This window comes from the organism of the source record quoted next, unplaced genomic scaffold (genome assembly GCF_019419815.1).
Source record: "Pyrus x bretschneideri cultivar Hongxiangsu unplaced genomic scaffold, Pyrus_bretschneideri_v1 Contig2, whole genome shotgun sequence".
NCBI lineage: Eukaryota > Viridiplantae > Streptophyta > Magnoliopsida > Rosales > Rosaceae > Pyrus > Pyrus x bretschneideri.
In genome coordinates, this window is record NW_025999501.1 from 10,972,304 (window position 1) to 10,995,821 (window position 23,518).

The following is a 23,518-nucleotide window of genomic DNA, read 5'->3' on the forward strand; positions in this document are numbered from 1 at the left end:
CACTCGAATTTGTCCAATGTAGCAAATGATAATAATAATAATAATAATAATAATAATAATAATAATAGTGATAACCGAGTTCTAGAAGCTTTTAAATAATAATAATAATAATAATAATAATTAATAATAATAATAATAATAGTAATAACCGAGTTCTAGAAGCTTTTAAATGGACCGACGCTTCCGGGCATATTGGATGCCTCTCGTTGAATAGATGAATCTTCATACATGGATCGTTGAATTAGTTGAGAAACGAGTGAGTTATAAGCATTTGAAATTCACCCAGAAACCGGCCAAAAATTCCAGAAACCGATGAGTTTTCCGGCGGGTAATAATATTATTTTTATCATAAGTTTATATTTAAAGTTTTCATACCCTAATATTCTAATTCATCTAATATTTCTATATTTCTTTTCTTTCTCCTCACCTCATCATTTCATTCCACTGATATTGTCAAAGCCATTAAATTTAGCCGTAATGAGAGACGGAGAAAATTATATTGTCCAGCCATTAACTTTGACTCATGTCAATCTCTTTTGTTGTTGTGAGTGGTCACCATCTTAGCAATCAGCTTTCCACGTGCCGCATACTAGGGCCTCGTCTCTCTTGAGCATCTGGTTGCACCGCCACTTTTTTCATTCATAGCTCCCAAAACCCTCGATAAATAATGAGTGGGCGCTCTTTTGACCACATCTTCGGCGGGCTCCGTGAATATGGAACTCTTATTCATGTTAATGGTTTTACGCCTTTTTTGCACAGAATTAAGGCTAGTTTCTGGCGATCTCGGGACAGCAACTCCATACGGTCCTCCTTATATTCGTGAGTCAACAACTTATTCATCTCAACGCAATGATTACTGTATTGTTGTGATTGCCTTAATCACAATTAGGGGGTTTAAATAGTTTTCAGTGAGTAATTCATGTCTTGTTAGTTGCAGGTTGAATAGGGCATTGAGAATTAATTGGATATGTTCGCTTTTCTTATGCCATTATTGTAATTGTTGAGCAGCAACAAGATGCTTTGGGACTAGTCCATACCAGTTCCCTCCGATGTACCTTTTTGTGGCGGTGAGTGAAGGGTTGTGGGACGGTGGGTCTGCGTGCGGACGGATCTATAAAATTAGGTGCTTGAGTGGACCTAATCTGCCCTGCAAGGGTCGTGCTACTGTGGAGGTGAAGGTGGTGGATTTTTGCCGTCAATCTCCATGCCCTTCTACCATAGCCATGTCAACCGATGCTTTTGCAGTCATCTCACTCTCACCTTCTACACGAATCAACATCGAATATGTCCAGTAAATAACTATCTAAATTTTCCACTCTTTTATACTTCTACTGTTGCTTTCCTTGTATCTATATACGTATAAATATATGTACACACACACAAACACACACACTAATATACATGTCGATGGTTTGATAAGTGCAGGATATGAAATCAGCTGAACCAGATATATGCTGATCACATACAGCTGCGGATATTTCTCAAAGAACTCTCTCCGACGGCCAACGCCTCTAAATCTATGTAATAATGGTCAATAATTTCAACCTTTTTATTATGATTTAATAATTTAAATAGGATGTTTCTTCATATGTTTAATCTTTACTGTTGCCTTGTTGGTACTGAAATCTGTTAAAATTAAAGTTGCAACTTGTAAGCTTATTTGCTTGTTAGTGAAAGTTGATTCATCTTCATTGAGTTCCATTCTTTCTCTTCACTGTTGGTTGTAAGTCTTGGGCTAGTTTGGAGCCTCCACTAACTGAGAAGCAATACTCTGGAGTTTGGAATAACCAACTGGATTTGGAAGTTGAGTAGTCTTAGTCAACTAAATCTTTCTTGCAACTCTCTGGTAAATCTACCAGGTCCTGTGGTGCTGGCATATCAAAATTGAGCTTTCTCAAGAGATTCCGATGGCTGTATTGGCAGCAAAGAATCCTGACAAACTCCAACCAGTTCTCTCTGTGAAAAAAGGGAAGCATGTTGTATTCCCATCCTCCATTGCATTGGTGGTAAATGTGGCAATGGTGGCATGTCTTCCAGATTGACCACAGGGGCCAGGACTGATCTAGCAAGGGTAGAATCTAATGGTTCCAGTGTTTGCTTCATAACATCAAGTTCCTGGCCTAATGGTTCTGGGAAGAACTCTGATGTTAAAGCTTGGCTTGGAAGATATTCAGGATGAGATTCCGGGGAAGCATCCCAGCATACTTCCTGATTGATGTGCTCCGTAAATGGTAACTGGTAGGATTTCTCATACTCCATGTGGTTTTGAGACCATGTGTCTGTGAAGCATCCTGCTGCTGGTGCTAATCAAGTGTCTGTGGAGCATCCTGCTGCTATGTTAAGCCATGTGCCTGCCAAGCATCGTGCTGATCTATCAGACCATGTATCTATCCTTGCTTGTTGAAGCAGATATCCTCCCTGCGTGTCCTTTTTTTTCGATCCAACCTTTTTTATGGACACGTTGGATGCAACAAAACCAGTGGTACCTGGCCAAAGCTTCAAAGACATAGCTCACAATAATTTAGGTGGTGAATTACCAGGAAGATGCTTGAGAACCTCGCAAGCAATGATGGCTGTTGAAGACGATACCGGGTCAAAAATTAATCACATACGATTTGAAGTTCTAAAGTTCAGTCAGGTATACTATCAGGATGCTATAACAATTACCAATAAAGGACTGGAAATGGGCTGGTAAAGATTCTGTTTTCAGCGACATTGACATCTCATGCAACAAGTTTAGTGGAGTGGGTTACGGAGTGGGAGGACGAGGAGGAGTTGTTATTCTTCATATTTTTTTTCCTTAATTTTTACTTTGTTCGTGCGATACGTTCATATAATTATAAACCCCGTAATGCCGGCAAGGACTTTCATCAAACATGTGGTAAGCCATTAAACGAGTACACCAAATAAGCGGCTAAAAGTGTAAATTTTTAGGCTCTCTCGCTCTCCCCTCTTTCAAAACGTGGTGCGCAGCATGGCAAAGTGTTGGAACTTGTTTCTATCCACACTATATACGAATAAAACGTTCTTTGTCAATCAAAAGAGGGTAAAAACTATTTAGTGTCTTATTACAACAAAAATAGGTAGGGGCGAAAACATAATTTCATAAAACAAAATTTTGATTTTTTATGTTTAAGCCTCATTTACAATTCATTTTAATACCTCTAATTCTTAAAAAATTAAAAATAAAAAATAAAAAAATAAACTTCTCTCCCTATCTCTCTAGTTCCATGTTCTCTCTCATTTTTCCCTCTCTCATTCAATTTTAAAAACAAAAATAAAAAATTTCACACACTTTGTGGTCATGTACTAGTTTTTCTAACAAATGATATTCTCCATACTAAGGGAGGTGAGCTTACCTTCATAATAGTGCTATAATGTGTTTTAAGTTCGTTTTTGACGAGAATCAAATCTAAAAACTCTTGCAAACAAGTAAAGAGCAACAACAATATACTGTATTACAAAGTGACAATTCTTGGAACTTGTTAGATTTGCTACGCGTACGGTTCCTGCCCGTGGGTCTTGCGACGGAGTCGTTGTTGGACCATAAACCGTAAAAACGAACCACTGTTTGGGCCACATAAAATGCATCCGGGCTTACTATAAGCCCAATGGGCAGTTGTAAAAAATGGGTAAAAGCAATTTTGCCTACAAAAAAGAAGAAAAACATTTCGGTTAGGTAAAAATATTTTTAACATTAGGAATCAATCATGTTTTTTCTTTACTTCTTATATGATGAAGGCTACAAATTAAATTTATTCACCCGAAAAAAAAAATTAGAGGAAATGAACTTCACTTTTGTTTGACATTAGAAAGCAAAATGATAAGTTTGGTAATCTAATTTCTACATTTCACTTTTTTTTTTTGGTAAGAGAGAAAAATGACTCTGTAACAAACTACAAATAATAATAAAAAAAAACAACTTGAAACAACAACTATAAAAAGGTACACTAACCAGTTTCCATTTGACATGTGCTTTGTGCATTCTTATTAGCTTTATCATGTCTAATGTTGTTACTAAATATTATTTTGGAATTTTTTTTTAAAATGTCATATTACCTTATAGCCCTTTTTAATTTGTTATATAAACTTAAATTTTAAATGATTTGTCATATCAAATTTAAAAAATAATTAATTTGTCATCTCATCTTAACTTGGTTAAGTTTTCTATCCAAAATAAGCCATGTTCAAGGCACATGACTTATTTTCAAGGTTCTTTGGAACATTTCAATTGCCTTTTATTTTTAATAGACATGATTGACCATGTTGAATTCTCAAAGCTTGTAATTAGTTAAACTTCATGTTAGTGAGCCTAATGTACTATTTTAATAGTTCGCCATAAGTTAATGAAAACTAATTTATTGCCCACCCTAGCATACATATATCTTTGTATAAATAAATAAACTTGTGAAAAATGAGGTTAAAAGTCCAAAATAACATTCTTTTGGATGAAAAACTTAATATAATTAGTGCGAGATGACAAATTAATAATTTCAGAAAATTCGTATGACAAATTGTTTAAAATTTTAGTACCAATGACAAATTAAAAATATGTATAAATTTATATGACATTTCAAAAATTTCCGCTATTATTTTATTTTCTAAGACCATCTTCAAATGAGATGTCAAAATGTTCACATCAACAATAACGGTAAAAAAAAAAAAAAAAAAAAGACATCACAAGTGTTTTCCAACCGAAATGCCAATTCCTATGTGGAATGACATGGAATGGTAGCAGAGGAAGTTGCTGTCAAATTTGACAGCTGCTTCAAATCTATTTTTAGAAATTAATAAAAAATTTCATAATTTTTATTCTTATCTTTTGTTTAACAAAAATACCAATTACAACTATAAAAAGTAAATAATGTAATAAATAATAGTTTACATTTGACATATCAGTTGGATAAAAAATTAAAAAAAAAGATCAATGTGCTACATATTTATAAGCCTTTAAATTTAAATTTTATGTTTAAAATTTGACATCTCCTTTGGAGAAGCTCTAAGCGGGTATATATAGGGAAATCTAGGCCGGCTTATTATTTTTTGACAGTTTTTCAGAATCATTTTTATTATTTTTTATTTTTCATGCAAGTGCTATATATTGGGAAATCTAGGTTGGCTTGTGACTATGATTTCAAATGCAATACATCAATAATATGGTTAAAACGACCTGTCAAATCCACCCAGCACAATCCGATGATGGACCATCGCCTCATTTTTACTCAAAACGATTAGGGTTAGATACGCCTTTGTGCTCATGCACAATGGCACAATGGCACAATGGTTAGGAGTAGACATGGGTGGGTTGAGCTGCGTTAAACCTCAACCCATTAGCCGACCCATTCAATTGGGTTATCATTTGGTGGAACTTGCGCGTGACCGAACAACATTAATCACCATCTTACCCAAACTACATACATTCAGTTTGGGTTGGGTGTTTTTGCGGGTTGAAGATGGACTAATGCTTCCAAGATTTGTGACCTTAACTTGCTCATGCTTTCAAGTAATGAGCATTATCAGCATCCCATAAAGAAAAGAATGGAGTTTGAGCGAGTCTGAGTTTCTACAGGTTAACAGTTTAAAACCGACTACTAATCCATGTCCAGGTGGTTGGGCGGGTTATAACACAAATCCAAAAAGTTGATCATTAAATCCGACTCAACGTACCCCACCACATGAGTGTAAGGTAGATTGGTCGGGTTGTTTAAAAAGTACCCACACATAAAATTGCCGTTAAACATTGAATAATATTTGACAACTTAATAGATGTGTAAGAGTTCCTACTCAAATTATTCATTGCCGATTTCATCTAACTTTGTGCTTATGATAAGAACCGTTCATATTATAAATCGTTTTATAAATATCGTCTATGCAAACGTTTAGTCATCAAACTGTATAAAATAGATTAATGGAGTTGGTAAAAGTATTACAAACTGTTCATGTATTTGCTACAATAGATCGCATTTGCAAAAAATCAATTAAAACTAAAGTCGTTTAGTCATCGAACTGTATAAAAACAGATGAACGGAATTGGTAAAAGTATTATGAACCGTTCATGTATTTACTACAATAGATTGACTAAAAGACTTTAATTTCCGAACAAAACATCTATAAGAATTATTCATAAGATTCGAACCTAATACTTGGCTACTCGACAAATTATTCATAAAATTTGAGTTCCTACTCAAATTGTTTGTTGCCGATTCATTGAACTTCTTGTTTATGATAAAAAAATGTTCATGTTATAAATCATTCTATAAGTATTGCCTCTGCACCCCAGAAAAAAAAAAAATCAATTAAAACTAAAGTCGTTTAGTCATCGAAATGTATAAAAACAGATGATTGAAATTGGTAAAAGCATTCGTTTGGTGAATATTCCGTCCAATGTTGATTTCGGGGTTCGGCCCAAGACACTTGTTAGGCTAATTTCAATGCCCTAAATCTGTTTTTTAGCATATGTTTTGTGAAATTCCGATGTTTTAATAGCTTCGTAGTGGTTCGCCACTTAAATTTGCGATTGGCGGCGATCCAACCGTCAGATCTTCACAAAATTTTAGTACATTATTCTAGGAGAAAAAAGAGCCCTTATAAAATTATGGATCGGAAATCCGATGTACGGATCTTCCAGGTTGGATTACTATGTTTGTTTACTATTCCGTTGTCCAAGTTGACCAAGGGTTGACTTTTGGTCAACAAGTTTCAAATCGTTAAATTATCATTACTAGAAACTCGGTAGAGCCTAGTGGGCCTATCGCGGTTAGCAAGCTATGCCAGTTAACGTGCAACTTGGTTTATGTGCAAGTTAAGAAGAGAAGTCTTTTAACAAGTTAGCTTCAACAACACGACCAATGAAGAATCTGTTAACAAGTTAGCTTCAACAACACGACTAATGAAGAATGAAAGTTAAGATGACTATTTAGGCCTTTAAAACTTAAATAAAAATCTGAATCCACCCCAAAATTATTTTCTACTTGTATCCTAATATTATTATTCTTCTGCCTTTTGTATGAGATAGAAGTGTTAACAGAGAAGCGAGAATCTTGTTTTTAGGTTTGTAGGCTGGTGGTGTGAAAGCATGCAAATTCTAACTGGACTTGGTCATTCGATTATAAATTCCATATGTAATTCTCCACAGGGTTTGCTAATTCATTTTTCATGCACAGTGTATTGAATAGCTTGTATTTAGATTAAGTACTCTTTACACCAATATTATTTTTAATTAAGGAATTAACACCACTTGAAACCCATATTTACTATCTAAACAACCCCCACAAACTCAATTCAAAATGTAAATTTATTTTTGCACTCATTTAGTAAATAAAATCCTAAAAATCCATCTTTCTCAAATTCGTGAATTGAAACCCCCGAGGACTCTAGTTTTGTTAGGTTAATTCTAAAATGCTTTTTTGATTGAGTGACTAACATGGATTTGTAATAGTTGAAGACCTTCCAAACTTTTTTGTGATGTCTGCCTTTACCATTGTAACTTATTTTATTCTCAAAACAAAGAAAAATGACGACTTTTGAAGAGGTTTTACAAATTTATTGTTGCTTACAAATTGGGAAGAGAAGTCTTTTAACAAGTTAGCTTCAACAACATGACCAATGAAGAATTTGTTAACAGGTTAGCTTCAACAACACGACTAATGAAGAATGAAAGTTAAGCTATTTAGGCCTTAAAAAGAGTTTAAAAACTAAATAAAAATCTGAATCCACCTGAAAATTATTTTCTACATGTATCCTAATATTATTATTCTTCAGCCTTTTGTATGAGATAGAAGTGTTAAAAGAGAAGCAAGAATCTTGTTTTTAGTCCGACACTGCATCAAAAGCTTTATTAAGTTAGTTCAGCTTAGTCTATTCTAAGCCAGTTTATCTTAATCTCTAAAGCTAGTCCAAAGTAACAAACACACCTTTACATTATTAATAATCACATGTTCCATGGCCAATTGTCAAGCTTTACCAACATGATTGCATGACTTTTTGATGTTTATCAACCATGACAATGAAATCAGCTTCAAAATCATCCATAATCAAAGGTAACAAATAAATGACAATTTGTCCTTCTTTTCCAAAATTGACCTCCAATTCAAGATGACCGGACTTATCAACGGTTTCACACAGTAATAGTTAAGTAATATTTGTGTTCACTATCATTATGTGATGGTGATACTTATTACCTTTTTATCACCATTAGATGAATTTAAATTTCGAGATACGTGTAGTAGATATACGCAAATATTAAAATTTAAACTCATTTGACGATAATAAGTAGGGTGGTAGCATTACTACCACTTGATGGTGGTGAGCTATGACAGAGTCAAGATTTTACGCCCAGGCCCAGTGTGGGATAGGCAACCGTTTGGGGCCCAAAAAAATGTAGGAGCACCAAAATTAGTTGGGTGTTATATTCATGTATGTTTGCATAGGAGTATAAATTTATAAAATTTGGTTAAATGACCAAGAAGTTCAACTAGAACTACTGGTTCATGTTGGTTAAAATTAAGAAGAAGGTCTTGGGTTCAAAATGTTATGCGTGTTTATTTATTTTTCAATCTTTTATGAATTTCATAAGAATATAAATTTATAAAATTTGGTAAAATGATCAGCATGAAGTGGTGATTTATGTTATTTAAAATTAACGTGGAGGTCCGGGTTCAAAACGCTATGTGCTTTTTTTTACGTTCTAATTTTTACAAATTTCTTTTCATAAGAATATAAATTTATAAATTTCGTTAAATGATCAAGAAGAAGTTTTATAAGAAACAATGGTTTCTGTTGTTTAAAATTAACGAAAGGTCTAGAGCCTTGAGTTCAAAATGCTATGTGCTTTTTTATTCTTTCCAATTTTTACGAATTTCTATTTGATTATTGATTTCTCTTTAATTACTAGTTAGTAGCTATGAGGGTTGTAGTTTTTAGACATTCATTCCAATTCAAGTTAAATCTTCAACAAAGAGTTATGTGTATACCAAATTTGCAAACCATATGACATGTCACCAATAGTAAATAAACACATTTATCGAAATTTTACATGTGAAAACAAATAATTTTTCTTAAATGAAGTTAGGGCACATTTTTTGGTTCGCCCCGAACCTAAAAAATCTTAGGATTGACCCTAGTAGGGGTCTCACTGAAATGTTAAAAAATACATAAATAGATAATATTTACAAGAGAGTATAACTGTATAATACATGCTTGGAGTTATGAGCTAATTAATTTTTTTGATGCGCTAAATGCTTTTTTCTTTGTTGAAATTAACCTTCCAATATCAAGTCAAGATAGAGAGTAATTAATCAGAAATAAAATAGGATTATGAGAAATTGACCTTTCAATATCAAGTCAATGAAAAATGCTATGGAGATTATATTTTTTGACCATATTTTGGAGGCCCATGATGTTGTAATTGATGATTGGCTTCATTCTTTAATGATTCACATAAATAGTCCAGTCATTAACTGCTATCATCATGTGGTCTCAAAATATAGCTCAAGTAAATGGTATCCCTAACATCACTCTAAGTCAATATAGAATAGATTGGGAGTTTTCAAACAAAAAATGAGAAGAATGGATTGGGGATTGGAGAAGAAAATATATGAAATTTTAAAATTTAGTAAAAAGTTAAAAAAAGAGAGAAATTTACAAACCTTAATATGGTTGTGGGTGGGGAAATTGAAGGACATAATATAAGAAATTTCAAAAGTTACTGATTTGTTTATAAAATAAGATGATAAATTTAGTTTTAGGGTGAGTATTGTTGTATTGAAAAGAAAAAGAGATCTTTTTTTTTAAATTATTGGTGAATAGAATTTAAGAATTTTATGTAAACTAAAAGAAATATAATACTAAGTTTATAAAGAAAAAATGAACTTATAATACCAGTTACTTAGAAAGCTGAAAGAGTGAGGGTAGGCCTAGGCCAGTGCTGGTCATATAGTGTCTATGCCCCTGGTGGAAAGCAAATATACACCCTAAAAAGTATAGATTAAAATCTTTCTGGCATTGAAATCAACATTTCTTACCAAGAAAATGATGCATTCCAAATTAGAAATTCACATGTTCATTGTTTAATACGCAAAGCACCCATTAAAAACCAAAATAGTGAAGATATTTGGTACATAAGAACGTACGTGCATATTTTTTGAGGCAATAAGATTGAAGGGAGCCTATTTATTAAAGGATGATGACGGTCTGGTTTTGCAACAACCAGGCCTTACAAGAAATAATCTATATACATAGAGAGCTACTAGACCCACATCCATTGTCTTATTTTTCCACTCACGTTATAATCCCACCCACCTTTAAAAAGTTAAAAAAATTAAAATGCTATTTTGCCACCATCTATTATTCCGAAAATAACCTTTAATATATACGTACATATGAAATTATAAAATTGTCTCTTAAAAAATATAACAAATAATATGTAAATGAAAACCACTAAGGTCTGAAAATCAAATGGAAACGACAGAGGTATCCAAATTCAAAAGAATTTGACAACAAAAAATTTAAAAATACGATGGACAAATTCAAAAGACCTACACACAAATTATTCTTCTACGTTTTCAATGGAAACATAATCTTCTATGTCTTCCATAGAAGCGTCATCTTCTACATGTTCAATAAAAAAGTCATCTTCTAAGTCCATTGCTATTTGTTACTTTCTTTGGATGAAAGGAGATGAAAATATGAGTTAGGGTTTAAGGTAGACAAATCATGCCCAATTTTTTTTTTTTTTTTTAAATTAAGGAAACCAAGATAATTAATGTCCTTATCAGTTTTTTTTTGTAAATGGACAAATTTGTAATTAAAAAATTCATTAAAAGGTGGGTGGGAAGATAAGACATTGAGGTGGGAATAACATCACTCTATATATAAAGTGAGCACCCTAAAATTGTCACAACCCGTCCCGGAATTTTTAATTCCGAGGACGTGAAGTTACGAAAATGCCCTTAAACGGGACTAAGGGGCGTAAAGTTGGCATTGGTTTTTACTTGAAGTTCCTAAACTAATGTTAATTGGAATATTCATTAGTTTTAGGGACTTAAATTTAAGACTTAGAATTAGGTTTATATGTTATAACTTGATGATTTGGGGATTGGGTAGGACCCCACATTCCTCAAATCTCTCCCCCATTCCCGTACCTTGTCCCTCTCTCTCTCCTCCCTCACAAATCTCTCATTCTCTCTCAGTTCTCTCTCTCTTTTGAACTCACACAGACCGCCCACAAAACCACCCTAAAACTATACCAACGAAGGATCTAAGACCACCATCGTACTCCTGAGGACCACACGAACACGATGGTACCAATTTCAGGTGAGTTTCACTTCGGAAAACATGGATTTCAATTTCACTATGTGTGTGCACTGTTCATGCACACGTAAAACTTGATGTTTTTGGGATTTTGAAGCTTGTAGGAAGCTTGGTGAGGTCCTAAGGAAGCTCGGAGTGCTTCGTTTGAAGGAATTGGACATCGGGATCACGAACTGTAAGTTTGGCCGAATTTTCATATTTTTTGGAAAGTTTGATCCCGTTGTTTTTAGGCCCTAAAACTAGTCCAACGTGGTAGATTATGATTAGGGCTTCATTTTGGTATAAATTACGTGAAAAATGGACGTAAGAACACGGAGAACGACAAGTTCAAAGTTTGGCCGGAGCTTTCGAGGCTTTTTCTGGGGAATCCCCGCCGAGTTAGGGGTCAAGGCAGGTATGGATGTGTTCGTCTCGTCAATACCTTCATTTTGATATAAAGAACGTCGAAAATGGTTAAGAAATGAAGAAGTTATGACACTTTGAAATTTACCCAGAAATTCCGGCAAAACACCCACCTCCGGCGAAACCAGTCCGGCGACGCGAGGAAGAAGACGCGCGCGTGGGCAGCGCGTAGACAGGGCGCGTGAGAGCTCCAAATTTAGTTCTAAAAATTTTCACGTGTTCGTGACGTCGTGTAGATCACCGTGGTATATTCACATACCCAAATTGAGCAACGTATGAGAAAGTTATTGACGAATGTTTGTGTATGTGCGTTAAATAACGTCAATTTGGTTACTTTTTGTATAGGTGAAAATTATACAGAAGAAGAATGTAACCAATCTAGGGGAGGCTCAGGGACCTACGAGACGTCGAAGTGATCTGTGAGTGGGTAGTTTTGTTTTTCGTGTATATATATATATATATATATATATACACACTTGACGTTTTCCCAGAAATTGAAATATGAAATGAATGGCAATGCATGAAATGTTATGAAAGTAGGAATTGATATATGATGCATATATGTATGAATTGGTGCGGTGGACGCACATGTGAGTATCAGGTAAGTATTTATTGTTGTTATGATGATGTTGATATATGCTTAGAGAGCTCATAACCTGCACCCCCGGTGTTAGTGCTCCCGCCCTGAGCAGGGCCCAGTCCTTCACGTGATGTTCACCTCCCCGCACCTCATGCTCAGCTTGGATCCAAGCTAGGTGCACAGCCCTGTCGTACAGACCACATTAGGTGGTTCCGACTCGTAGGTGACCTGTGATTATTCGCCCAGCCTTCACGTGATCGTAGCACTAGAGCATATATATATACGTCACACCCAGTCCTGTCGTACAGACCACTTTAGGTGGTTCCGACTCGTGGGCAGGTTCAGTTGTTTAGTTATTGAGATTGAGATTTGAGCTCTAGATTCAGCCGTACAGGTCACTTTAGGTGACTCCAGCTGCCAGTAACATGTTATTGATATGGTTTATATCTGAGCACTTGCATATCATTATGAGGCTTTGATTGGCATACCTGTGAGTATGATTGGCATACCTATGAGTAGGATTGGCATACCTTGAGCTTGATTGACATATCTATACATACGTATATATGTTTATTTTCTGGGAAAGTATACAAGTTTTACGGAGAGGGGTTACCAAGTTTTTGAGAAGTGTTTGGATTTGGAAAAGATTTGTTTTACTGACCCACTCAATTTTGGTTTTGCGCCCCTCCAGGTTCAAGAATTGCAAAGGTGTGGTGACTAAGAGGAAATTCAACGGTGTTCTGACAGAATGGACCAAATGAGGACTCACCTTCGGGTGTTTCATCTTAGAAGTTGTATATTTTAAAGCTTCCGAACTGTGTAAATGGTTACGTCACTCTCACGTGACGGCCATCATGCCCTCCTTCGGGACGGGGTGTGTCAAAAATGGTGAAATGTTCAAAATACCATAAATTGCCCTTTAAGAATTTCATAAATTACAATTGAATCAAAAGAAGCTAAAGTATGTAACCATATTTTTATTTTGAATGAATTTAATATTGAAAATTATAGAAAAAAAAAAACAAAAACAAAAACAAAACCTCCCACGTTAGTGGATGGTTTCACGTCATTAATTCATTTTTTTTTAAAATAAGTTTTTAAAAATATGTAAATTAATCATTTAAATAAAAATATATAAAAAGATCAATTGCTACACTTGTATGCGTGTGGCAAAAGACTAGTTAATATATAGGTGAGAGATAACCACCGGTTGGTCAGAATTGAAGTCTGATTCTTCTAATTATTCTGTTATTTTGAACAAAAATAAGATTCTACGATTTTATTTTCCAAGAATTATTTAAACTGTAAAGTAAAAAAATCAATTAGCCTTGGATCTAATAGTAGTAGTCTTCACCTGATTTTCTATCCAAAAAAAAAAAAAGTCTTCACTTGTTAATTATATTTATCTACCTATATAACAGATTCTTTTTTTATAATCAACCTGTCACATATTAATGTGTCTTACTTGTAGGTATGTTATGTTTTTTCTACCTTTTAATTAGGTTTCATATCTCATGTATAGATATTATATACATTCATATATTTGTTACTTGAGTTAGGGTAGAATGTTTTGCAGATAAATAGTAGATTAGTTTTTTTTGTTACAAGATATGTGACATCCCACATCGCCCAGGGGTGATCCTTAAATGTATATTCCCATCCCTACTTAGCACGAGGCATTTTGGGAGCTCACTGGCTTCGGATTTCATAGGAACTCCGAAGTTAAGCGAGTAGCGCACGAGAGCACTCCCAGGATGGGTGACCCATTGGGAAGTTCTCGTGTGAGTTCCCAGAAACAAAACCGTGAGGGCGTGGTCGGAGCCCAAAGCGGACAATATCGTGCTACGGTGGTGGAGCGGGCCCGGGAAGTGGTCCCACCCGGGCCGGGATGTGACAATTTGGTATCAGAGCCTAACCCTGGTTGCGTGTGTGCCGACAAGGACGTCGGACCCCTAAGGGGGGTGGATTGTGACATCCCACATCGCCCAGGGGTGATCCTTAAATGTATATTCCCATCCCTACCTAGCACGAGGCCTTAGATGCAATGATAATATATTCTTTTCATGAGTCTTTATATTCTTTTCACATGGATGCAATGATAATATATTTTTATATAAGCTTGAGATTTGATTGTGGCATAACTTTATCCTATTTGCGTTGTCTCGTAAGCAACTTTTTTGATGAAGATGTTCTTTTTAGTTTGAAATAACAAATTTTGGACCAATCGAAGTGATTCTAATATTCAATGTCAATAAATAAAGTTAAAATTGTTAAAAAAAAAAATAATTAGAAGTGAACTTGACTTGATGCGTTGGCTCGTTTGTTGAACTGAGAGAGTTACTTGGAATGAAATCAATTCAACATATAAAGGGGAATGTTGAATGGTAAACGGTTGAATTGATTTTGTATATACATGTGTTCATATGCCAGGTGGTTAAATTCCGTTATTAACTTTTATGTGTTAAAATGTCATGTGTCTTAAGCTCATAAGTTGATAAGATGAATGGCTAGGATTGAAAGATGTGATGTTGTGACGTTGGAAGAGTGATTCGCTCTCATACACTCTTCACTTGAATTGTATGGAATAGTGGAGAGATTTTTAGTTGTGTGATGGGAATACAGGATGGTATATCATATGTCATTATACAAATGATGTGATATGTGTGTTAAAAAGTTAATAACTTAAAAAATAAAAATTTGCACCACTTATATAAAAATACGTGGTGTACCACTTGTGTTCCGATCACAGTAAAAAATTTCTCAGAATAGTGAGGTCATACGCTCTTTGCAAGTTTTCTGAAAATTCTCCTACACATTCTCTGCAACTTTCCTATCATTCTTAGTCCTCTTCTTCTTGATTCTGTGTACCTCATCCTCAATAGCTTACTGCTTCCATGTCAAAATTCTTTAGCAGATTCAAGTAGCAACAAGTTTGAAAGGCCAATTCCGATGTCTGTCTTTAATTTCCGTGAGCTCAAGATACTATACTTTCTTCGAACATCTTCAGTGGCTCCTTTCCTTTGTAATAACCTAGCCAAACTGTTCGTCATCAAAATGTAACATATACAGTGCTTTCGATGAGAATGGCATCGTCGCAATTTAAAATTTCCTGCATCTTGTTTGACAAGCAAAATCATAAGAAAAGAGAGAAAATTTGGAAAGACGTTAAGAAATGATATGGAGTATTTGAAGTTAACAACATACCTAGTGTAAAACCGAGTGCAATAGCATTCTGGAATTCATACTATCGACTTCACTTAGACTATCTCCAATGATGACTTATAACCTAAAATTTCCCTTTTTTTTCCCCCAAAATCCACTCCAACCCATTACTCAAAATTAACCTAAAACCTAAAACTCATTTGAGGGTCAAATACCAGCCCAGTTTTAAGCCACAAACCAAAATGGGCCCCACCAACTGAGATTGAAACTGGGGCTGTGAAGCCCAGTTCCCACTTCCGGACTCGCCCACGCGCTGCACGCGCGATCACTTTCAGCCAAACAACAACCCCACATAGGGCTGTTCCCTCATGTTTCAAAGCAAAAAGCAGCCTAACGGCTACTTTTTGTAATCCAATGGTGACGTTAAATGGGTCGTTGGTTAATCCAACGGTCCAGGTTCAAATTTTTTTTTATTTTTATATTTATGTATTTATTGAATCCAACGGCTTAGATCAAATATAATTAAATATAACGGTAAAAAAAAAAAAAAGATCTAACGGTTCAAATTTAAATCCAACGGCTAGAATAATTTTAAAAAATTATTTAACTTAAAATTCAACCAAAAACTCTATAAATACCTATGCATTTGTTCAAACATCCACACAAAACGCACTTTTCTCCTACAATTCTTCCAATTTTTCTTTATACCATTTATTCTCATTTCCAGAATTTTCAAGATGGCAAAAGAGCATGTTAGAGGTTGTAATTGGACCTTTGACGAAGATATTGCTTTATGTTTGGCATGGATTTCGATTAGTGAAGATGGTGCCGTCGGCACCAATCAAAATAGAAAGGTTTTATGGGGTAAAATCGTTGATAAGTTCCATGAAAACTCCAATGCCGGTCGAAGGGAAGTTGGTGGTGTTTATGATCGGTGGAAGATTATCAACAAAGCGTGCACTTTGTGGAAAGGAAGCTTGGAGAGAGCCATGGTTGACATGACTAGTGGAAGGGGCGCCTCAGAAATTGTGAGTTTATTTGTTGATATTTTAGTTGTCATGTACATAATAGTATTTTGCAACTAATGGTTTTTATATATTTGTTGCATAGGGTGACAAAGCAATGACAATTTACAAGACAAGAACTACACCAAAAAATCAAGCTTTTAAGTTGCATCATGCTTGGAACATCCTCAAGGATTGTACGAGGTGGGGAACCGATGCGAACCAACAATATGGAAGATTATTTCATAATGAAGCCCCACCCCCAAATGATGTTAATGAAGGTGTGAATTTTGCCGACAATGAAGGTGTTGAACAAATGACCCCAACTTCTTCTTTTGCAAGGCCCTCGGGTAGAGATAAGCAAAAGGAAGCAAAGAGAAAAGGGAAGTCCCAAGATCCGACACGTGCACAATTTGCTAGCGAAATGGCAATAATGAACAAAATCCAGTGCCGTCGGCAAGAAGAATCGGCCCAAATGCTTTTGGCCATGAAGGAAGAAGGGGATAGGGAGCAAGAAAGGTACGAAACTAATTTGATAATGGAGGACCTCGACAAATACACTCCAGAGAGGAAGAGATACTTACGTGGTAAGCAAAAGGAAATTTTACGAAGGAATGCCACAAGGAGTATATTTCAAGATGATGATTCATCTCAAGACTATTACCCAAGTCCATCACCAAGTCAAGATGGTGAATATCATTATTAAGTTTATGTAGTCTATTGAGTTTTTGATTGTATTAAGTTTATGTAGTTTATTAATTGTTTTTTTTATTTTTTAAGTTTATGTGGTTTATTAATTGTCTTTTTTATTTTTTAAATTTATGTGGTTTATTAAATATCGTTGGTATTAAGTTTATGTGGTTTATCTTGATTTTCATGTATTGATTTAGTGATTTTTCAAAATTTATTGGAATTTAAATATTTATAGGTTAAAATGTTCATAAAATTAATTTAGGATAGTCTACATAAATTTTTTTTTAAAAAAAGTTAATTTAAAAAAAAATAGCCTTAATTCATTCTTTGATAATCTGGGGCTAAAATTTTAAACCAGAAGGGTTGGAGTAGAAAAGCTGTTTCTGGGCTAAAACCTAAATTTTCTGGGCTAAATATTTTTAAGTTTTAGGTCACCATTGGAGATGATTTTAATGGGATAAGTCTTTGTTGTTGTATGATTTGACAAGCGAAACAAGTAAAAAATATAAAAGAAAAGGTCGACATCATCTGTTACATAAGAGATATAATATTTCAAACCCTTATTTTCCTGCCCCATTTTTCTGGTTAATTAAAGACTTCGAAGTCAAGCTAACATCGAAAAATTTCATTAAGGTGTTTTCCACAAGATTATAGCCACCAGCCACCGTATCCATTAACAGCACCTAATTATCTTCCAGCAGTGTCTCTAAAAGTTTATCAAGATGAAAATTTTGCTCCATTTTTTTCTATTTTTAATGACTGTTAAGTTGATCCACCTCTGTATTAATGTCATCCCAGTTCACAGCCAATGTCTTCAAGATGAGAAACTTGCATTGCTCCATTTCAAACAAAGCCTTGTATTTGATCCTTCCACTTCCTCTAAGCTCGTATCGTGGAATTCAAGCATTGACTGCTGTTCTTGGGCTGGTCTTAGTTGCAGTGAAGGACGTGTCGTTGGTCTTGACATCAGTGGTGAATGTATCTCAGGCAACATTGGCAATTCAAGCAGCCTATTTAATCTTCAACATCTTCAAAGCCTCAATTTGGCCGACAATGAAGTTGGTCATGGCTCTCAAATTCCATCTGCAATTGGAAAGCTTACCGATTTGAGCTATCTAAACTTGTCTAATACTGCTTATTCCGGGCAAATTCCCATTGAGATCTCACATTTGACAAGGTTGGAAATTCTTGATTTAACTACCCCTTACTTTCCAGGAAATCCTTCACTGAATCTTGAGAGTCCGAATTTGAATGTGCTCATTCGGAAGTTTTCTGAATGTTGAACTTCATTTAGATGGCGTCAGGATATCAGAACAGGGGAGCAATTGGTGCCAAGTGATATCGTCTTCACTCCCAAACTTGAGAGTGTTGAGCTTGTCAGCTTGTAATCTTTCAGGCCCTATTAATAGTTCATTACTGAAGCTTCAATCACTCTCAGTTGTTCGGATAGAGAACAATAATCTGTCTACTCAAGTTCCGGAATTCTTCTCAAAGTTCAAAAATTTGACTTCCTTGCTCCTCATGAATTCTGGATTATATGGTACATTTCCAAAGAAGATCTTCCTCGTACCTACACTGCAGAGTATTGACTTATCTGGTAATCCGCAGCTTCAAAGATCCTTACCAGAATTTCCGAAGAGTGGATCTTTTCAATCCCTGGTTCTCAATGGGGCAAATTTTTCAGGCCAGTTGCTTCCAAACTCTATTGGCAACCTCAAACTGCTGTCCAACGTAGATGTTTCAACTTGCAATTTCATTGGGTCAATCCCGAGATCAATGGAAGACCTTACACAGTTGGTTTATTTGGACTTGTCGAGAAACCAGTTCAACGGTACAATTCCATCCTTCTGTATGGCTGTTGACGTTTTGATGTATATTTCATGAATAAAACTGTTACAAGATGCAGCATATATGGAAGAAGAAACAAGAAGAAAAGAGGAGGGAAGATGGCAGCTAATGCCAACATCATGATGACCTGCAATCCCTCTAAACTTAATCTATTATCCAGCTTTGGCTTTTACAGCAAGAAGAGCCGAAAGCAATGGATGAAAACAGTAGGTGAGAGGGAGGACCGAAGATAACAGCTAGGCAATGACACAAGCTGAGCTGTTTCTCCATCACCACTAGACACCACTTGTTATTCTTCTAATATTTAACCCTACTTTTAATAATGACATCCAATACTCCCCCTCAAGCTGGATCTAGTAGGTTGATGGATCCAAGCTTGGAGAGGAGTCTTTGAAACTGATGAGAAGCCAGAGGTTTGGTGAATATATCAGCCAGCTGATCGAAGCTTTTTACATAATGTGTCTGAATCACCTGCGACTGTACTTGTTCACGGACATAGTGACAGTCGACTTCAATATGCTTCGTCCTCTCGTGAAAGACGGGGTTTGATGCTATGTGCATGGTAGCCTGGTTGTCACAAAATAAGGTCATTGGTTGAGCTGTGAACACACCTAAGTCACATAAAAGTCCTTTTAGCCATATCAGCTCACACGCGGTTGAGGCCATTGCACGATATTCAGCTTCAGCACTTGATCTTGCGATGACAGTTTGTTTCTTGCTCTTCCACATGACCAGGTTTCCACCAACAAAGGTACAATAACCAGTGGTGGACTTGCGATCGATTACGTTTCCTGCCCAATCAGCATCATAGTACCCCATGATTTGAGTGTTGTCATTCTTTGCCATGAGGATGCCACGACCAACAGACCCTTTTAAGTAACGTAAGATTCTTTTGACAAGGTTCAGATGCTCGATGGTGGAAGAGTGCATGAACTGACTGGCAATACTTACTGAATGTGAGATATCTGGTCTGGTGTATAAGCTGATATCCAAGAGTGGCGTGCCTCCCAAGTCAAGCTTGAGCTTGCTATCAAGAGGGGTAAGTGCAGGCTTGGCATCACTCATATTGGCATCTTTAAGTAGGTCCATGACGTACTTTCGTTGATTAAGAAATAGTCCCTTGTAAGAAGATGCCATTTCGATTCCAAGAAAATACTTCAACACCCCAAGATCTTTAACCGCAAATTGTTGTTGAAGTGACTGTTTGAGTGTGGTGATTTCAGCAGCATTATCACCTGTAATTATTAAGTCATCCATATATATCAACACAACTAATTTGCTTGCAGCTCTTGTGCGAACAAATAATGATGAATCTGCATTACTCCTTTTGAAACCAATGCTATGAAGAACGGTACTTAGTTTTGCATACCAAGCACGTGGTGATTGCTTCAGTCCATAAATTGACTTATGTAACTTACACACCAAATTAGGCTCTTGGCTTTGAGGGTGTCCTGGTGGCAATCTCATATAGACTTCTTCTTCAAGATCACCATGTAGAAAGGCGTTCTTCACGTTCATTTGATACATAGACCAACCTTTATTGACGGCAACAGACAATAGAACCCTTACTGAGTTCATTTTTGCAACAGGAGCAAATATTTCCTTGTAATCCACCTCAAATGTTTGAGTGAATCCTCGAGCCACTAGCCTGGCTTTATGCCTCTCAATCGAACCATCAAAATTAAACTTAATCTTATAGATCCACTTACAGCCCACTGCCTTTTTTCCTTGTGGAAGTTTGGTGATGCTCCAGGTTTTGTGTTGGTCTAGTGCTTTGAGTTCATCTTTCATTGCTTCTTTCCACACAACTTGATTATTAGCCTCATAAAAGTTTTGAGGCTCACTGTGACTTGAAATGTTGTTAAGAAAGGCAGCATGAGATGGAGTTACCTTTTGATACGACACGCAATTTGAAATTGGATGCCTCGGTTTATATGTGACAAAATCTTGAAACCTTGTGGGAGGTTGTCTATCACGCCGAGGATTGCGTCGAGGTACTGGGAGGTTTGTCTCATCCTCGTTCAAATTGTCATCCACACCCTGAGGATTTTCTATGTTGCCGTTGTCATCATCATGCACCGAGTCATCATCATGCACAGAATTATCAGGATGAGTACCTTCATTATTGACTTTAATGGGAGGTGTAGAAGTACAGATTCTTGGTAGAGGAATTAGGTCTAAGATGCACTCCCCCTGACTTGTGGCTTCATGTGATTTGCTGAAAAAAGGGTTAGCTTTATGGAATCGTACATCTTTAGATACAATTATTTTTCTTAGTTAAGGATCATAGCACTTATATCCTTTTTGTGTTGATGAATAACCAAGAAAAATACATTTGAAAGCTCTAGGGTCCAACTTATCTCGATGGTGTGACTGTATATGACCAAAACAGACACAGCCAAAGACTCTAAGATGTGAAAGGTCGATTTTTCTTCCTTTCATGACTTCAAGTGGAGATTTAAACCCCAAGTACTCGGCTAGGAAGTCTATTGATGATGTACACAGCCGCCATGACTCCTTGTGACCAAAATCTCTTTGGTACGTTCATTTGTAACATTAATGCTCTCGTTTTTTCCAGAATGTCACGATTTTTCCTTTCAGCTACACCATTTTGTTGAGGTGTGCCGACACAACTTGTTTGATGCATGATACCATGCTTGCTCAAATATAATGACATGATATGGGACATATATTCGGTGCCATTGTCAGATCTTAAGGTTTGAATTTGAGAGGAAAAATGGTTCTTAACAAGATTGTGAAAATCCTTAAAAACTTCAATCACTTCACTCTTAGACTTTAAAAGGTACAACCATGTGTCTCTAGAGAAATCATCGACAAAAGTTACATAATACTTATAACCATCAAAAGATTCAAACGTTGGTCCACATACATCTGAGTGAACTAGTTCGAAAACTTTACTAGTCCTAGATAAGGATAAGGTAAAAGACAATCTGGTGGCTTTAGACAAATGACATGTTTCACACGAAATTAAATCATTCCCTAAGTTTGGAAACAAGGAAGACAAAACAGGTTGGGAAGGATGAGCTAAACGTTGATGCCACAATTGACTATCTTGGGATGGACTGGACTTGGCTTGAAATCCTCTAGGACTGCTTTTTGATATGTAATAGAGGCCATCTAGGTAAAACCCTTCACCAATCGTCTTCTTGGTGAGGCAATCCTGAAAAATGACATTGTGAGGAGAGAAAATGGCCAAACAATTTAAGGTATTGGTGATTTTTCCCACAGATAGAAGTTGAAATGGAAAAGAAGGAACAAATAAGGCTACTGACTCAATTTTGTCCGATATTAAGTTGATATTTCCCTTCCTTAAAACCTTAGAACTCTCACCATTGGCAGTTGAGACTTGAGACGGTTTTGAAAATTTTTCAAACTTGTGAAACTTAGAAACATGGTTGGTCATATGATCTGTGGCACCCGAATCAACAATCCACAAATCATGCATCATATTTACATTAAGAGCAGTTTTAAAAGCAGTCATGATACCTTGCATGTCATCTTGGGCCATGTGTTGTGTTTCTGTCAGAAATCCAGCAAACTTGCCTAGCAAAGCTATTGAATTTCCATCTTCAAAGCCGACCGTTTGGTCACTCTTAATCCTTTCTTGCTTGCTTTGAAGATACACTGCAAACTCATTTATGAGTGCAGCTGGATTTGCAGTGAAGCTCTTGAGTGCATCAAACCTATGAGAGGTTGAGGTAGTTGCATTGTTGGCTCTATGTGGTGCACAGTTCAGTCTTTGTGAGCCCTTGTTATCCTTCATGAACTCTGGCTTTAATTCTGGACGTAAAATCCAGCATGTCTCCTTAACGTGATCAGTATAGTTACAGTGTTGGCACTTTAAGTATGGATTCTTCACTTTGTATTTTCTTTCGTTGGCTAGATAAGCCCTTGCTTCAGTTACACTGGTCTTTGTGCCAGTGTTCATGACTTTCCTTCGTACTTCTTCACGTTGGATTGTTGCACATACGCTGGTGAAGGAAGGTAGTTCGGGGTTCATGAGTATGTGGCTTCGTAGGTCTTCGTATCCTGAATCGAGACTTGACAAGAGTTGGAATATCTTGTCTTCTTCTGCCCTTTTCAGTAGTAAAGACGCCTCAATTGTGTGAGGCCGATACATTTCCAGCTCATTCCACATGCTCTTCATGCTGCCTAGAAGTTGAACAAAGGGCTTTCCTTCTTGTTGTATGTTGGAAATGTTCTTCTTCATTTGAAACACACGTGCAGCATTGTTCTGGCTGCCATACATTTCCTTGACTGTCTCCCATAGTTTGAATGATGATTCAAAATAACTGAATATTTCAGCTAGTTTACGTTCCATGGAATTTAGGAGCCATGACATAACTAGCTGATCCTTGCAAAGCCAGATTTCATAAGTTGGTGAAGAAACATCAGGAACTTCGATGCTTCCATTTATGAACCCTAGCTTGGACCTTCCACCTAGGGCAAGACTCACTGCTCTCGACCAAGGTAAGTAATTAAACTCATTTAACAAGAC

General features: G+C 36.1%; 1 protein-coding gene, 1 long non-coding RNA gene and 1 pseudogene across 2 annotated transcripts; all 3 read left to right on the forward strand.

Moving 5' to 3' along the window:
* Nucleotides 1–667: 667 nt before the first annotated feature.
* Nucleotides 668–1,442, forward strand: LOC125476980 (annotated as a pseudogene).
* Nucleotides 1,443–11,808: 10,366 nt separating this feature from the next.
* Nucleotides 11,809–13,012, forward strand: LOC125476648. Its single transcript, XR_007257969.1, has 3 exons — nucleotides 11,809–11,957; nucleotides 12,058–12,131; nucleotides 12,984–13,012. It is a non-coding gene; the product is annotated as an uncharacterized LOC125476648 (long non-coding RNA).
* A 4,894-nt stretch (nucleotides 13,013–17,906) lies between these two features.
* Nucleotides 17,907–19,035, forward strand: LOC125476839 (receptor-like protein 7). Its single transcript, XM_048583403.1, has 2 exons — nucleotides 17,907–18,429; nucleotides 18,548–19,035. Exons 1-2 carry the CDS (start codon nucleotides 17,907–17,909, stop codon nucleotides 19,033–19,035), a joined length of 1,011 nt encoding a protein of 336 aa, XP_048439360.1.
* The last annotated feature ends 4,483 nt before the right edge of the window (nucleotides 19,036–23,518 follow it).

Bases quoted from the DNA above. Each gene is read 5' to 3' on its own strand.
- LOC125476839 (XM_048583403.1), top strand. From the start codon at position 17,907: ATGACTGTTAAGTTGATCCACCTCTGTATTAATGTCATCCCAGTTCAC. The intron at 18,430-18,547 runs GTTGAACTTCAT...GTAATCTTTCAG, and splicing joins CATTCGGAAGTTTTCTGAAT to GCCCTATTAATAGTTCATTA.